At 41.3% G+C, this 18,424-nt stretch overlaps 2 protein-coding genes across 2 annotated transcripts; both read right to left on the bottom strand.

Moving 5' to 3' along the window:
• Nucleotides 1–4,293: 4,293 nt before the first annotated feature.
• On the bottom strand, nucleotides 4,294–14,121 carry slc22a15 (solute carrier family 22 member 15). Its single transcript, XM_029521571.1, has 13 exons — nucleotides 14,003–14,121; nucleotides 12,691–12,843; nucleotides 12,433–12,565; nucleotides 11,649–11,813; nucleotides 11,386–11,515; nucleotides 10,906–10,966; nucleotides 9,101–9,267; nucleotides 8,254–8,394; nucleotides 7,753–7,838; nucleotides 6,824–6,932; nucleotides 6,624–6,696; nucleotides 6,177–6,335; nucleotides 4,294–5,267 (listed from the first exon to the last, which is right to left on the bottom strand). The coding sequence occupies exons 1-13, from the start codon at nucleotides 14,084–14,086 to the stop codon at nucleotides 5,241–5,243; spliced, it is 1,488 nt and encodes a 495-aa protein (XP_029377431.1). The 5' UTR covers nucleotides 14,087–14,121; the 3' UTR covers nucleotides 4,294–5,240.
• A 141-nt stretch (nucleotides 14,122–14,262) lies between these two features.
• Nucleotides 14,263–18,424, bottom strand: LOC115055630 (uncharacterized). The gene is made up of 2 exons (XM_029521573.1): nucleotides 18,360–18,424; nucleotides 14,263–15,748 (listed from the first exon to the last, which is right to left on the bottom strand). Exon 2 carries the CDS (start codon nucleotides 15,629–15,631, stop codon nucleotides 14,846–14,848), a length of 786 nt encoding a protein of 261 aa, XP_029377433.1. The 5' UTR covers nucleotides 15,632–15,748; nucleotides 18,360–18,424; the 3' UTR covers nucleotides 14,263–14,845.

The following is an 18,424-nucleotide window of genomic DNA, read 5'->3' on the forward strand; positions in this document are numbered from 1 at the left end:
CCCCGGTGTAGTTTCCTCTTCACCCCCTGTATCTTTCCCACGCTGTAAGATCCTTTCTTAGGTCCTCAGATGGGGGATAAAAAATGAGTGAGATAAAGTAAAAAGGATAAACCTAAGGAATAGAAAAGGAAAAATTATAATAAAGCTACATTTTAACCTGCAGAATAAGCAATCATACAGAGGAATAAATAGAAAAGCAATTGGACTAGCACACTTGACAGACAAAAGAACTCAAAAATGAGAGAGCTGCTTTAACAGGCTGTCGCTGGTTATGAAAACGTGATAAAAACAACGGTGGGTATCTAAATGATACCTATGGTCTTAATTTAAGTAAAACATAATTGTCTCCCTCAGATGGACATCAGAGGATGTTTTGTCTGGAGCAGAGATAGGGAAGAAGCCGAAAAGACAGATGAGTCTGCGAGAGGTGAGACTACAAAACAAACTGGGCATCCTCAGCTGTTGGTCAGATCTCAGTTTAGTATGAGGCCGTTATTTCAGGTGTTTATTCATTATTATCACTGAGTAATGTAAAAGAATGCAACAAGGTTTTCTCTTACTTTTTGTTACTTACTTTTAACAGTTCATACTTTTTGTTATTTGCATATACAGCTCACGTCTTCAATTCTATAAACATGGTGAGAAGGTTCATGTATGTTTGGTCTTTTAATTCTATAAACATGGTGAGAAGGTTCATGTATGTTTGGTTAATGTGCTGAAATATTCTCATAAAGATGACTGTCTCTGTGTTTACCCTTGTTAGTGCTTGCTGCACTACAGGAATCATGCAAGGCAAGCACAAAGCACAAAGCAAACACAAAATGATTAAAATTAAATGCGGCACAACCACAAGCCAGATGTATGATCTGATGTGGTTTTAGAGTGACACAGAAAAGATAATAAAACTGCTGCCTGATGCAGAACAAAACAGTGATGATGTAAAATTACATACATCACTTTGACAAGTGATGAAGTGATATAAACAAAAAGATAGAAAGTAACAATGACAGAAGATGGTCGTTATCAAGGTAGCAGTTAAATGTAGCCCCTTACCCCCCCCCTCGCGGCTGTTTTTTGGCTCCTCAAAAATCTCAGCATCTTTTTCCATCACCATTGCCATCCTGATGTGGAAAAAATTGATTCTGAGACATCTCTCTTCTTCACCACACTAAATATTCGCAAATCCCCAAGAACTCCATAAATATATGAACCTCCCGTACTGGTGTTTTGTTCCAGAAGAATGTTTTCAAGTGGGGGGTCACTTTCTTCCACACTGGCTGTATTCTTCATCTGGCAGGAGAAAGTTTGAAATTTTTGCGTCAGCTTATTATTCTCAATGAGCTTGTCCTTTTTCTGCTGCATGCACTGTCCATCTCCTTCCCTCCAGCTTTAGATGACAACATCAGCCTCTGTGGTGTTTCCACCTCAGGACAGAGTGCACTTTTCTGAGGTCGAGGAACACATCATTGGATTCATCATCACCTCAGGCTTGATCACTGTAATTTGATATTGCTGACTGGACCTGGTTTTTGATTTCCACTGTACCATGCCCCAGCCAAACTCATGTTTTTAATTTTTGCTACATGACTTTTACATGAGTATACCACCATACAAAAACAAACCAACAACAACAGCAACAACACTATCAACCTAAAACGGGAGAGCAGGGTTTTCTTTGCAATGTGAGTTATGCACCTTGTATGTATGCGAATGTACAGTATACAGTCCCCTCCGTTTGGGGGGGACTGTACAATCTGTGGGTAGCTGACTGTAGCTGATGCAGAGCACTGGAACAACTAGCAGACAGGTCAGGACAGAGCCACCAGGGCACCCAGCAACCCCCAGGCGACCCTCCCGTCCCAGGTCCCAGGTCCCACTGTCCGGACCAGTCGAGCCACAGCCCACCACCCCCAGACAGAGCTGCCCTCCCACTACCCCATCTCTCTCGCCCAAACCCCTCCACCCAAAAGGGAAGGGAAAAAAAATGAAAAAGAAAAACCCCCATCCTTCTCCACCCAAGCCCAGTAAGACCACCAGTCAGAGGCCCACCGCACAACGGCAAGGCCCACAACCAACCCCAGTGCAACCACCATGTTGGGAGGCAGACCATACAACCCCCCGTGCCCAACAACGCTGAACAGACCACCAGGCCTGAGTAAGGAATTTGTTGTCTTGGAGGATATGCTTTAAATGTTTTATCCCTTTGTTAACCCATGTTGAAAAACGTATTGATTTTTTATTTTGCAGGATGTCAGGATTGTTCCAGATAGGCATGAGCCTGCAAGAGGTGGAGAACCCATTCCTTTTGAGGAATTCCCACTAACTACACTTGAAGCAGCTGTGACGCTTGTTGTGGTACTGATAAAGGGCAGATCAGAGATTTGGATTTCTTTGCAAAATGTTTGTTCAATATTGAGCCATGCTTGGTCTAGTTTGGCTTAATCCATTTTCGTATACATTGTAATCTATTGGCCAAGCAGTAATTGTAAAAAAAAAAATACTCTTTAAAAATTGTTGTGGAATATTTTGCTACTTGTTACACTTTTTTTTTTAGCATTTTTCTGCTCCCCTTAAACCACTACTTCAAATACTTGTTGATTGAATGACAGGGAATGAGCAGTGTCTGATTCAACATGGCGGCACACACCTGAAGGTAACCAAACAAGCTCAATTTTAACACCAATCGAAACACTCTGAATCCCCAAATCCTCAACCAACAATTCCCATCAAGTAAATCTGGAAGAAGAAACTGTGGAAAGCTTGCAGGAGTACGTTGACGGGTGCTACCACCAACTTGTCATGGAGAACACCGGTGACGCATAGTAATTCAATTGTGAAGGATGTGAAGGACACCAAGACCCACCCCATCGCTATCAGCGACCACACACCAGTCACTCTGACACTCAGAAAAAAAAAAAACTTCTAAACAATGGAGATTTAATACATCATCGCTTAAGGACTCCAAGTCCAAGAGAATATGTCAAAATTCTCAACTGTTTACTTTTAGCATAAATAGATAACATCAGTTTAAAGGACCCACAGACACCATTAAATACAGAGGAGCATCATACACATTGTAAAAGCAGGATTGTATACACAGAATCACTTATTCACATCCAAATGTATTCACCTTGTCTGTGTTAAAGGCACAGTTGGCAGAGCACTAATAAGGGTTCACACCTTTTCACCAACATTACTATTTTTTCATCACTTTTTTTGCTCATTTATTGTTTGATGACATTCATGATCAGTATTTATGTTTATGCACACGGTTATTAGTAAAGTTTTAAGTGAAGGATTCTTGTACATTTTATTGAAAACGAAGACCTCAGCAAAACTTTGTTGTTCATGTCTACATTAATGGTGTGTAACTGCAACCACTAATGCTTTTGGTGGCAATAAATAGTTTTTATTTTTATTGATTTATCTGTCTTTTGGGGTGTGAAAGTATTCATCCCACTGCAACAACAGTCACATACATTCACAAAAACACTAAAAGCATTGTGATAACACATTATTCCACTATTGTGGTGACAGAGTAGTGTTGGTCCCATTACTTCTCTAATCTTTAGACACCTTACTAAAATCAATGTCATGTAAGCCAACAGGAAAGGTTGTGTCATAAGCACCATTGAAAAAGTACAACAAACTATTCAAGTGGCCAAACTGAAGAGCCCTCTTGTTAAAATTTGAAGTCCTATCTGCCTCCTTCACCCGACAGTTTTCCATGTTGGGAAACAGGGCCCTGCTACCTGATGGCCAACCTCCTTCCAAGGACCTGGTGCACAGCCACTGTTTCGGAGCAGCACTACAAAAAACTAAAAAATGAATACATTTCCCCGCCTACACTACATCTAAACCTAATCCTCACCATCACAAGCTCAGCTAAACAAAATTGTGCCAGTACTCCACACTCCTAAAAGTAATGACTTGTCACGTTCCACTGGTTCTTTTGTTCCTCTTTAGTATAATGTATTTCTTCATCCCAAACCCCACCACCTTTTTGTTTTTCTTTTTTTTTTAAAGCAACTTTCAGTACCACACAGGTAAATTTTCCATTTGATGAAATTGAATGGGACAGCATGGCAGCACAGTAGTTAGCACTGTTCCCCCACAATAAGAAGGTCACAGGTTTGGTTCCTTTGCATGCTCTCCCTGTTTTTGCGTGGGTTTCCTCCCACCATCCAAACACATCACGTTTGGGTTAATTGGTAACTAAATTGTCCGTAGGTCTGAGTGTGAGTGGTTGTTGGTCTCTGTTAGTCTTTGTGTGTTGGCCCTGTGATGGACTGGTGACCCATCCACGGTGACCCCACCCTCGCCAAATGAGAGCTGGGATTGGCTCCAGCAGCCCCGGCGATCCAGAAACAGATAAGTGGTAGAAGATGAATGAATGAATGAATGAATGAAACTGCCTGGCCCTTGCACCCAGAAAAGGAGGTGATGTCATGGTTTCAAAGTGATAGTGTCAACTGCGAGAACAGGTTGTAGTTCTTCATTTTCACAGGCAGTGAATCACTGGTTCAGAAACCATGTCCAATGCATTGCTGCAAAAGACAACAATGTCCAAATGGATCCTCAGGTTAAGGTGTGCAGTGTCCAGCTTCAGCATCACAGATCTTAACATGTAGAAAAGAAAGCCAATCTAAAAAGGTTGTTTGTCTCATCTCAGTGTGTTCCAGTGATTTGTTGAGGTCGTAATTTTCCAACTTTCCCTCATGTTGGTGACGACTGGTCCCATGTCAACAATGCTGGTTTATCAAAGCACCCAGAAACACGAGACATTTCATGGTTGAGGATTGGTCACAACCAGACTGACAATTAACTGTACTTTAAAAACCAACCTTTGGATTTGCTAATTTTCCGGCATTCCCTGAATGTTGCAAACCTGTCCCCTCTTCATCGCCTGTCTGCCCCCCTATAAGGCACAAACTCAGTGATAACATTCAGCAATACTAATCAAAGTTGGAGATTTTAACCAAACAGCTTTTCTGTAGAAGTCGTTCCACGGAGAAGCCTTGAATGCTCTTCTTGAGGCAGGATCTGCATCCCTGCTGCATTTGAAACAAAATGGTTCACTCATGTAAAAGGGAACTAGGTGACCAGCCTTCACATTTTCACAACACATTATTTAGGCAGCAGGTCCAAAAGGAATTAGATGTTTGAGAGAGAGAGTCTGTCTGCTGTCTCTCGCTCAGGTGGTGAAGACGAAGCCTCTGGATTCATTAGTGGTTCGTTTTCTACTTATTGTCTTCGTATAAAACAGCCTGGAGGTCAAAAAGACAAGATGAATATGGTGAATGAGATCAATTCAGTTCAGACAAAGTGACCATGACAAAGCCAAACTGTGCAAGCACAACTGCAGCAGCTACCAAAAGCTGGACCACTGAATTACTAAACCTATAATTCATGACATTTCTAAAACGCTAGCTAACCAAAGCTTTCACAGGAACAATGTATATAGAAAGCCTAACACTTGTTTGTGTTGTGGCTAGGGTTTGAATCCGGGGCCTCTGAATGCAAAAAATATGTTCTACTGCTGAACTATGTCGACAGGCCTATTTTTACATTTAGGGTATGGCAAGTTTGTAATTCATTGTATAAACTCGAAAATGACCTTACAGATTATTTTGAAACTTAATATATCTTATCCTTCCTGACCTGAATACAAATTGCAAACTTTCAAATGACAGTAAATTTACCTTGAAAATTTAGTTTGAGATATATGTTTTCTGGATGTGGTTGTTGATAAAACAAACTAATGACAAAGCAACATTGGCAGTCGATCTGTCGGAACAGGACAACCACGTTGCGTTTGAGAATGGAGAGAAGTAACAGCAGAACATGATGAGCATCCATTTCTGGGAAAAGCTTATGTGTAAATTTATGTTTCATAAATTAACTTTGTGTAATGTATATCCACCTCCTATCATTTATCCTTCTATTCCAGTAGTATATAGAGAAATTGCGAATTTTTCTGTCATATTAAGAAATGTTGATAAATCGGTGGTTCAACCACAGCTACCCTGCCAATCAGAATAAACATTTTACTCCTTTGAGAGGCCTACAGATGTGGCTGGGCTGTAACACCATGAAGTTGTGTCTGATCTCCCCTGAACAGGGTCACAGTTGGGCTGAGCAGCTTACAAGTATGTCAAGTGATTTTATTGGATTACCTTGCTCTCCAGCACTCGACCACAAGCGGTGCTGCTGAGTTCTTCCAGTGTGTCAGCTGCAGGCCCATTGAGGGTCTCAGGTAGCAGGAGACCCAGGCACCCTGCAGAAAGACCACTCAGACAGAATACAGTGAAGGGCATGGAGGTGTGGAGAGCCCGCTGCAACACAGACACACACAAACATCAGAAAAACAACAGTGTGAGGTTTTTTTCTTTTTTTCTGACTGCAAATTTTTTCTTTACCTGATGTGTTTCGACTGTCCTTCAGTCGACTATGAAACGGCAAACTACAACTATGAAACAAAGCATGTGCATTCATGGAAAGCCCCACGAGAGTCCTGACTCCATATCATTGGGCACATATGAATCCTTTTCTGTTGATCATTTTTTTTAACAAAAGGAAAAAACGTGCTGTTGTTTTAGCAAAACACACACACACGCACTTACCATGGAAGGAACAAATGGTGCAAGGATTCCTCCTACTCTGCACGACATGGAGCACACTCCCAGACCAGCATTCCTGAAATGAATTAGGAAAAAGCCCAACCTTAAATTATGCTGAGAAGAAACACCATGACCTTACTTTGTCAACTACAGAAGTTGTGATGTCACTAAATCGGTTGACATGCAGACCGTGGTCAGCCCACCTGATAACTGTTGGGTACAGCTCTGAGGTGTAGACATAAGCGATGTTGAATGCTGCACTGACCATAAGCTTCCCCAGGAGTGCCAACGATGTGATGCTAAACAATGTTCCTGCAACAACACCAAACCAAACCGGTATAATATGCAAAATATGTTGAGACATTACACCTGGCCCATCTGCCCCCCCCCGCGTCATCTGTGAGCCACAAAAATGCACAAAATCAAAGAAGATCATTTTCACACAAGTACCAGGACAGGGCAGCGAGAGGACAGCATCATCCACTCCAACGAGTGTCTTTGACTTTGAGTCACAGTAGGTGTAGAAGCAGCTGGGATCACTGCTCCATCAATATTTTTTGTAACATACAGCAGGTGTGATCTTTATACACACACAAAAAAAAAAAAAAAAAAAAAAATATATATATATATATATATATATATATATATATATATATATATATATATATATATACACACACACACACACACACACACACTGTTAAACACAACCTGCAAGCGTTAAATATGCCAAATGTGTGAGTGGATTCAGAAAGTTGGATCTGCTTAATTGCTATCTGTATTCTTCCTTTTTTTTACCAAAATTTGTTTGAAACCACAGAAAATGTTTGCAGCAAATCAGTGGTGCAGCAGCTTAACTGTTCTGATTCTGCTGCATAACACAGTGCACTGGGCAGAATAGCCCAGTCCAGTCTGTTGGTGTCATCCAGGGAAATCACTTAAATCTACTCTTTGCCTGAAGTTGAAAACATTTCACAATAAATCAGAAAAAGATGCACTAAAATCAGGGTTTAGTTTTAGGTCAAGACTATCCAGACCAAGGTGGCTCAAAATGGCTCTCGGTGTTGAAATTCTCTGATGATTTCACTTTCACCATCTGGGCAAGGATCCCACTGCATCATCTCTTTCTTACCCGTATTTTCGGGGATTAGCATAGTGCAGAGACAGGCGGAGCCAGCTAGACCCAGGAAGCTGGCCATGCTCTTCCTCCTCCCAGCCCTGTACAGCAGAATAATGGTGCACAACAGATGGAAGTTAGCGTGGGCTAAACACACATGATGAAAATTTCTACCTTTATGGTCCTGGAGGGCCACTGTCTTGCATGTTTTAGATGTTTCCTGCTCCAAATGAGTGACTCCTCATCAGACTTCAGCAGAGCTTGATGACGAGCTGATCATTTGAATCAGGTGTGTCAGAGCAGGAACCATCTAAAGCATGCAGGACAGTAGTTCACCAGGACCGGAGTTGGACACTTCTGCTTTATGACACGAAGTGACTCCAGAGTGATAGAAAACGACCTCAGATAACTGGTTTTAATTTTTTGTATTTTTTTATATAGTTTTCCAGGGAGGAAATCTAAAATTGAGGACAAGCGTGTGTCTGTGTCTCCATTTGGTTAGTGTTCATGTCTCACCACTGTTTGTTGATGAAGTATATACAGAGCGGGTAGGCAGGCAGTTCCACCAGGCCGTACATGGCGACATTAACATAACGGCTACCAGAGGTCTCACTGGCCCCAAGAGTCAGACCGTAGTACACAAGGCTGCATGCATACCTGCAAAGAACACACACACATATTTTCACTAATGACACAGCAGCTCCGTGACATTCCGTGACCAAATTCATATACAAATTTTTTCTATAAACAACCAGAATCCGTCTATAAACAAAGCGGTTAAAAAGGTAGGAAGCAGTTGTGATGAAATCACACAAGCCTACTTTCAAAAAGCTTCATCATGTTATAGACACGGAGGCCACATGAGGACATGGAAGCGGCAGGATTATATTATGTAATGACGTCTGGAAACAAGAAGACCTCTGGTTTGGCTGCCCGGCCTGGGTCCTTTCTGTGTGCAGTTTGCATGCTCTCCCTGTGCCTGGGTGGGTTTCCTCCCACCATCCAAAGACATCATATTTGGGTTAATTGGTGACTCTAAATTGTTTGTAGGTCTAAGTGTGAGTGTTTTGGCCCTGGAATGGACTGGCGACCTGTCCACAGTGTATCCTGCCCTCACCCAGTGTAAGCTGGGATTGGATCCAGCACCCCCTGCGACCCAGAAATGGATAAGTGGTAGAAGATGAATGAATGATGTCAGGGGGAAAGGGTTTTCCTGTTGACTACAGATTGACTGCATCCATGAGATTTTGGAGTGTTTCTGTACTCCAGTCCTATGGTGTGTACTTGTGTCGGGGGGCAGTGTGTGTGTGCTTTAATTGCTTGTTGTTGTACTCTGTTCTCTCTTCTATGGTGGGATACTCACCAGACATACATGAGCACCATGGTCCTCAGCCTGAGAACTGGATGTATCACTAGCTGGAGGATGCCTGTGTGCCTGTTGTCACAGTTACCACCTTTAGCGACACCAACTCGCTGCAGCATAAGGTTGTTGGCAGTGTTGCCATTTCTCAGTGCCACGTAACGGAGAACCTCCAATCAGAGCACAGTAGCACAGCCAATAAGATCTTGTAAACATATCAATATTGTGATTTTTTTAAATAAATCCCCATTGAATCAGTCTCACAAATCCAGACAGTCAAGAATTCATGCATTAAAAAAAAAAAAAAAAAAAAACAGGAACCAATCCTGTCAACTTGTGATACCAGGCTAAATTAACCTGAAAGCTTGTCAGTACAGGGAGCCAGACTTAGCATTAGCACAACCTATGACACTGGTTGTGTTTGAAATCGCTCACTGATTCCCTCTTCCCTCCTCACGAGGCAGACAGTTCCATCAACTATAAAATGAGGTAAAGTAGAAGTAGAAGTAAAACTGAAAAACACTTCCGCTCCACTTCCCGTATTTTGAGTCACTTTTTTCCTCTGAACCATTTGTCACTATTTCACTGTGAACTAAACACAATATAATATATTGCTTGGTTAGTAACCATTAATTTAAGATTAGATTTCATGATGAATTACAGGATACTACGAGACAGTGTAGGTATAATAATTATCTGTATACATTCAGACACTACTTCATAATTACTACATAATGACGATATTGTGGACTGAAGAGGGAGTAGTGAGTGATCGGATGAAGACACTGTGTCAGCTACTGCCAGTTACAATCTAACAAACAACATGAACAAATAACTAACTTGATAAACGTGTGTACTATAGAGGATCCTTAAAGCATGCTAAACTATTGATTAGTCGCCATGAGAACAGGCTGGTTAAATTAAATTTCATAGATGCAGAAGAAAGTTGCTCCACTCCTGCCCTTGAATACAGTCAGTAACTGCTCCACAAGCTATATTGGTGAGATGGTCCACAGTCAGTTGGTGTAAGGGTCTCTCAACACTACGTTTTGAGAACACTACGGAACTGAGGTGACAAAAAACCGCATTTTAATTACAAGACCAGGAAAGGCAAAAAGGTTCCACACTGTTCAAATGCTGAGACGCGGCTGTCCTGTCAGTTCGGTTACTGGGCCTGGGGCCTTTCTGCGCAGAGTTCGCATGATTCCCCTGTGCTTGCGTGGGTTTCCTCCAGCTACTCTGGATTCTTCCCACCATCTAAAGACATGCATGTTTAGGTTTCCACAGCTGGTTTACTAAATAACCCACCTCAAAGGACTGATCTTCAGCTTGTTCTCTGTCATAGCATTAAATAAATACATAAATACAAAGAAGTTGACCACAATGTGTAAAAGCAAACCTTTAGTTATTAATACCTGGATGTGGTCACCAGCTACAGCAATGTTAGAAGCTGTGGCGCTAACACTCGATTGGATTCAGAGATTTAACTCATTCACAGTAAAAATCCAGGCTTATTTTCTTCATGTAGGGTTAGAGCTAACAGTGATATGGGAGTCCCGATGCTTACCTAATGTCACAGCATCTTGATTCGTCAGTTAACGTCTTGTCAACTCACAGTTGAAACGTCTGCACATGTGGATGTTGTGATTTTTCCCTCGACATTTAATTGTTACTATCAGTCTTTGTGAAGCTAAACCTCAGTTCATCTAACACACTTGATGTTGACATGGTTTGTGTGTGTTGGCCAGAGAAAGGACTGATATGAGAATCAGCTCAGCACTGAGACACCGAAGCTACAGATGGTTTACCTCTTCAGCTTGTTCTGTCCGACCCTGAGAGTACAGCCAACGAGGAGACTCTGGAAGAGTGCTGCACAGACATTGGCGAGATGAGTTTCTCAATGAATTTCTGATGTTTTCTTTTCTTTCTTTCCTTTTCACTCATCTCAGTCTTTAGTTGATGAAGTAAACAGCTTACAGACATATACAATTACAATTATGATGGTTAACATTGGAACACTATGTGGGCTGAAGCTGACTAGTATAGCTGGTTATTCTTGGCTCATAGCTAATGTTAAGAAAACAGTGTGTTTGAACAAGAAAAATAAACATGTGTGGATAATATCCAACTCTCTCTCAGTCACAGAGCAGTGAAGTGACAGTGAAGAGGCGGAATCTCAAAATTCTAGTCCTGATCAAAACATTAAAAGATATTTAATCCACTATTCAAAACTGCCCTTCGTATAGTCTTTACATGCTTTGGTTTTGTGTGGCAGTGACTCAACTCACACTGAGAGCAGGAAGAAAAGGACACCAGATGAGTTGGCCGCCATGGTCAGACTCCTCCATGGCCGGATGAAGTAGCCCAGAGCTCCGAACAAGGCTATGCCGACTGCAAATGTCATACTGGTCAAAGTCCCTGAAGAAAACAGAAATAAAAACTTCTAACAGAGCAAGTTCATTTAGAAGTTACAATCACACACCCTACAACACTTTACCTGATAAATATCACTGACAGGTACCTAAACTAGACTATTCTGGTGGTGTCTTACCTGTCATGGCCCAGTAGGACTTGCCCACATACTCCTGAGTGAGGACAAAGCAGACAAGGCCGATCCCTCCATTCATCAGCCCCACCAGGAGGCGAGATAAAGCAAACACCTCGTAGTTGGGGGCTAAAGCGCTAACATAACCAAAGACCACCTCAAAAAACAGACCTAGGAGAACGAGAGTGAGGGGAGATTGTTGAGGGACAGGATCCTCTGAAGGCAATAAAACTAATATTTCTGTGAGTTTCAATGCTTTCACCTCTTTTATCTAATAGTTTCAGTTTTGTGGCATATTTACTGTGTCGTCTCATTGCTCTGAGCACCTGTCAGCCGCAGCTTGTTTGCCAATCGTTTCTGATCATTTTCCTGTACAACGCTGCATGTAGGATCATCTTATTGAGCCTTTAGCAAACTCTTAAATTACAATGTACTGCATGAATATGTTAAACTCCTGAATTTTTGATGGTTCACAGACTGAAATTTTTTCAATACCTTTTTCAATAACATAGGTGTTAATACATTGTTTCAAATTCATGAGCAATCATTAACCAATTAGAATAATGATACAGTTTCATGCAAATTGTGTCATACTAAATCCACATTTACATAATTGATTAAATTTAAGTATAATCAACATTACAACTATCTAGGGCATTTTGGAGGAAACCAAACACTTCGAGACTCTTCAAGAAAACCATCTTAAAATACATCAGTAAATTAACAGTAAAGCTAGCTCAAATTTCATCCCAAGAAAACCTTTTTAATAATGATGTGTGGGTTACCTCACCAGTTAAGTAGACAGGTTTCCTGCCAATCTTGTCGGAGAGTGGCCCAAAGACAATGTTTCCAATTAGGAGCCCGGCGAAGAACAATGATCCAGCTAGACTGACCTTATAGGCCTGCTGCTTGATGAGAAACCACTGAGGAAGGACAGACAAAAGCAGAAACCAATTAGTTTTTCTGAACCTATTTTTTTTTTATTATTATTATTAAAGTAATGAGAATGAAAGCTGGAAAAACAAAAGGTCCAGCCCCCTTTAGTGACCTCGGTCACTATTGAGTCAATGTCCTCTGTAAAGGTGACATGTTGAGGGAGTTCCTGCTGGCTGGATGGGTTTTCTTTCCTCTGCGGCTCAATCCGATAGTCTGGTGTGGCTCCAACCAGAACAATTAACATGGACTGAGAGGCCATGTACACCTGAAACGCACAGGTCACATGTAATATACTGTCATCACCATCAGCATCCAGAGTTCAAGTTCAAAAACCTGTGCTGGGATTGATTAAAGCCTATATCCTAGTCATTGTTTTAAAAAAAAAAAAAAAAAAAAAAAAAAGACTTTAATCGGGACTTAGATCAATTTAGGTGGATGAAAAACGCCAGTGAAAGTTGACTTGGCAGAATTAGCAGCACTGTAATGAAGCCTCACTGTGCCGTCAGATTACATATTTCAAAGAAATAAATAAGACCTGCACAGAAATGATACGGTGAACTCAGGGTGCTTCACACTGTCTCTTACCTTTTTTTTGTTTGTTTGTTTGTTTGTTTGTACGGTTTAACATTTAATTTGGTATGGTATTCCGTAAAGCATGTTAAACATGAGAAACCATTAAGGTATAACTATATGGAAAACATAGTGTCCATACTTCAGGATTTCTAGAATCAGCTTTGACTAATACAAACTATGAAGTGAATAAATAATATTAACATAATGATAAAAACATGAAGCTTTCTAAATCTCACTCTGTTAAAGAAAACACTCGGCCTTCAGATCACGGGAAGATCAGCTTGGACACTAGGGATGGTCGCTTCGTCAAACCTCATTCAAAAATGTGGACGTTGTGATTATACATTTTTATTGCAGACAATACAAGCTCAGTGGGAAAATACAAAGACATGCTTAGGAATAATCGGGCCTTTCATCGTTTAGCCAAGGCCATTTTCAAAAATGTGGAAATGGTTACGTTTCCCGGCGTGTGTCCGACCCGTTGGTGCCGGGACAGCCGAAAGGCGACGCCAGAAGAGGTCTGGTGTGATGAAACGAGCTGTGGCTCGTCCAGACCGATTAAACAGAGCCGTGGGTATACAAGCTAACACTATTCTTGTGCATTTTCTGAACCAGGTCTGGTGTATATTTCTGAACCCCAGAATGACCACCCTCTGACAACAAGTAGCGACAGTTTCAAGGTTTAAATGTTGAACGTGTCTTTGATTCTGAGGAGTCACTCTCTCAACGGAGCCCTCCGGCAGAGCTCAGGAAGCCACGTAGCTCTGAGCGCCCCGCTAACCTCCAGACTCCGTCCGGGGCTTTTGTCTCTGACACATGAAACAGTTGTTTCAACGCCAACGTTGACCGACCTGAGTCAGGACGAGAACAGCTACCGCCTGCCTCTGGTAGGGTCCAAACTCGCCGACAGTTTGAAACGCGTCTTCTACATCCATCCCAGGCAGGAGCTCTGCTTTAGCATCACCACCGAAGAAGAACGAAACGGGAGAGACGGACCTTTCATTTCCGGGTTCGCTCCACTTCCCGTATTTTGAGTCATGTCAAACCAAGACTCGGTATTCAAACACATGTTCATCAACAGGAGTTGGCATAAAAACACACACACAAAATGTAAAACCAATATTTAAAAATTATTAACACAAAATGTATAGTAGATACAAAATATCAGAGAGGAAAGCTTTTTTGCGATGATTGCTTGACCACAGATAGTGACAATCACATCGTTATATAATACACAATAAGTTATTCTCTAACCCCTCAGCAGGTAAATCTGGATAAATAAAAAAACAAACAAAAATTCACCCACTTGAGCTACAGCGATATATGAATATGCGGCAGTGGTTCCTCTTCTTTGACTGGTTCAAGCCATACATGACGCAACGGTAGTTTAAGTATCAGGGTGCTTGGCGGGAGTAAGTTTGAGCTTGGACCTTTTAGTCAACCTCCTGCAGATGTTCAAGGCAAGGTTTCCAGTCTACATCAAATTAATTCGTCAGCGCCAGCACTCTCCTGGTAATGAAGCATTAGTTTAAAAGGGATTGAACATAAGCTTTTGTACACAATATCACAATAAAATGGCATAAAATGTGTGCAATCACTCTGTTTCCCCCTGAAAAAAATAATGCAGGTGAAGCCTTGTGTATGATTTGCTCTAAAGGCAAGGGCATCAGAATCCCGATATGAGCCAGAGTCCACTAAATGACAGAGTTTGATTTGGCTTCGTCGAGTTGCTCATTCTCTGTTGTGGGAGCAGTCTCTTTTGGGCGATTAGTGTCATTGGCACAGATATTACGGATTGATTCTCGCTTCAAATACAATATCACACCAGCAATAAGAAATGGAAGAATCACAATCACAGTAATAACAGCGGCATGTTGAAACTCATAGTAGAACGGGTTTTTAAAGATGCCACTAACTCGCTCACTGACTGGGTTCTTTAGCTTGCAGGAGAAGGTTTTGATCTTGTGACTGTCCTTCTTGATGAGCTTTTCCTTCGTCCCTGCTACCCACTCTCCATCGTCGTCCTTCCATTCGTAGGTGACAGGTTCATACTCCCCAGTGGCTTTATCACAGTGCAGGGTGCAATTATCCAAGGCTTTGGAACAGGCCAGGGGTTTCACCACTATTTCAGGCTCGGGAACTTTCTGGATCACGCTGACTTTGAATCGATTCTTTTGGACATTGTTGTTGATCTCCGTTGTGTACAACCCCGACTGAGCAGAAGTCACGCTTTTGATTTTAACTTCTCCAGTTTTTGAATCCAGGTTTGTACGCCCCTTAAAGTCCCCGAAGAATTCCATATTTCCATTGTCCCACTCAGCCAGCAGGTTCCCTTCGTGCTTCCAGAGGATTGTTGTAATTTGTTCAGACAGACGAGGCTTCATGACCAGCGTGTCGTTGAGCGCGACGTACACATGCTTGTCTTCGGCCAGCGCACAGTTCAACACGGCGAGGAGGAAAAACCACAGACGTCCCTCCATGTTCACGGATCAGGGAGGTTCTCACAAAGTACCAACCTTCATACTAGCCAAAAAAACAGAATTTGTCACAAGGCGTTTGGTCGAGAGTGGTCACACCTTACCTCCTTCCTGCTGTGTCTGCAAAAAGGAAAAAAACCAAAGCTGTCACAGACATTTTAGGTGTTTAAGGCAGTGCCTGCTTAAAATGTATATTAATTTTAACCTACATCTTGACGAAAAACGCTGGCACGTAACCCTTGTTTATAAATCATTGGACTAGTCAATTAATATAATATGACATTCATTACAAAGCTTTATCGTTAGTTCTGTTTGTTAATGGGTCGGAAAAAGCGACTGTTTCTGTGTTTGGAGACAGTGAATAAAATGGCAAAACGATATAGTGGTTTAAATATTCCAGTTGACAAAGTGAAAGGTTTGCTGTCCATTTCGATAGTTTCGACCAAAAGCTGCTGACATTCACCGGGCACACATATAAAGACCTCGGGTCCATGTTTATCAGAGTCGCACTGTGCTCCGGTGTGTCAACCGATTTGGTTCCCCCCAGGTTCCTGTTCCCCTTTACGCTGATTCACGACCGAGTCGTGCGTGGTTGCTATGTTATCGTGCGTACTTACGGAAGAAACGCAAATGGAAACACAGCTGGATGTACGGAAAGCGAAATGGGAAAAACGTCACACCAGGCTAACTGCAGTAGCCCATGCTACGTTAATTTCACCGTCATAATAAAACTTTCAGTGTGTTGGCTGATCTCTGTTTCTGTGCTTAATGTTCCCTTTACTGATGTATCTGGCTCACCAGTTGGCAAAGTATGCTTCAACCCATACGGCTGTAAAAATTACCGTAAGATCTGTTCTCTTTTCCAATGTAATATTGTTTCTGTTCCTCCTGGAATATCTTCCTTGATTAATAGTGTGAATACTTTATGTTTGGAAAAAAATCTGGTCCCTGCTTCAAAAACTCTCCGTGGTTATAGATAAAAGAGGTGTCATTTATAATTAGAATTATTAGATCCTTCTTTTTAATGACATTAAAATATGATGATATAGATGGACATTATGCTTACTTTGACTGTTATACTGAGACTGTTGTCTCTGTCTTCTGGAAATGTAAAAAATACCCGTACATTGTGGCAAGGTATTTGTAGGTTTATTATTTTCGGTTTTATAAAGAGTGATATTTTAGTTGATAAAGAATATTCTTTAATCAATGTCATAATTCATGCAAAGTTTTGCAACCACCAATGCAGACTTGCCTAAATGAAACTTTTGTGTTTATGAAAAAGCTGGGCCAGTATATTAAATTTACATATTTTGCTAAAGACAGCCATCGAAATTATGAGACTGTGCTCCCACGTAAATATTTAGAAATCAATATAATAATAATAATAATCAATATAATTTAGTGTTTCTAAATTTTTCGCTCAGAGGCACTACTTCTACACAGTAGAAGACTGTGCACTCTTATTCCTAAAAAAACAGCCGAAATTTTCCATAGAGAATGAATGGGAGCCGACGAAAAATCGCCTCAAAATTTCACATATTTTCTCAGTCGAGTAGCTCAGTCATACTTCCATGTAGAAATGTTATTCAAACTTTAAAACGGAGGAGATCTTGTGCTCTTCCCAGAACATCAAACCGTTTTCTCCTAAATCGTATACTTTTCACGCTACGAGCCCTCAAAGGAGCAGTACAAATCACTTTTTCCTCAAAGTTAGAGTGGAGCCGCTCGTTAACTAGAGTGAGAACAGAGTGAAAAAGTAACCGACATGTTCATGTTTAACTCGAGCTCACGGCCAAACCGTGAAAAGGAGACAAATCCTTTTGCTTGTCCGATGTTGATATTAGAGAGGGCCTACACCCCCTTCCGTTATCTTGGACCTCAATATGAAGCTTATTCATTTATGGTCACCCAAATCAATGATCCATTCACTGAACATTTTTTTTCTGAAAGCCTAACCATTATCTGTGATAGGACGTGCCCATAAAAAGGATATAGGCCTACGTAAATGTCATTGAGATGATCAAAATTAAACTGTCGCATTGACAAAATAACAATTCAACACAAAAGCATGGTATTTCTGTATTCATTCAAAAGTGTAAACCAAACAACAGGCGCGAAAATCATGAATCGAAATCATGATTTTGCAATTACCTCTTTTTCATTACAATCAATGACTGGTAGTACCAAATTAAATAACATATATTCAAACCAACATGGAAATCTTGTTTTCGCTGCAATCTCACTCAAGTCTTCTAAATTTTTGTACCACTTCGCTTTCCGTATATCCAGTTGTTCTGGTTTGGTCCTGTGGGCGGCGTCAGTTAACATGGCTTTTCGAGGGGGAACACGAATTCCAATGGGGAACCAAATCGGTTGACACACCGGTACTTCCCGTGCGGAGAACTGACTTTCAGTGGCACATATAATAAAATAACATGGCCTGGTCGATCCTGGCACTAATAAAACAGTGACAGCAGGTGGAAGCGTTTAATACTAGTTGACTACATCTTAATGACAAATATTGAACGTAATACTCCACTATAGTTATCCGTCAACATTTTACTGACAAGACCTGAAAATACGGAACACTGTGGGTGTGAACTAATGTTGTCTTTCTCTATGCTGCTCAGATAGGTTGAGACAAATATCCTACTCAGGTCCAACAAAGGAAACTTATCAATAAGACAGCTAACCTCTAGAGGTCTAACATTGTGTGTGCCGAACTTACCAAAAATATTACAGCACTAAAGCAAGGGGACTACTCCCTGCTCATCGTTTCCTCCTGATGACGTC

This window comes from Echeneis naucrates, chromosome 15 (assembly GCF_900963305.1).
Source record: "Echeneis naucrates chromosome 15, fEcheNa1.1, whole genome shotgun sequence".
Lineage (NCBI taxonomy): Eukaryota > Metazoa > Chordata > Actinopteri > Carangiformes > Echeneidae > Echeneis > Echeneis naucrates.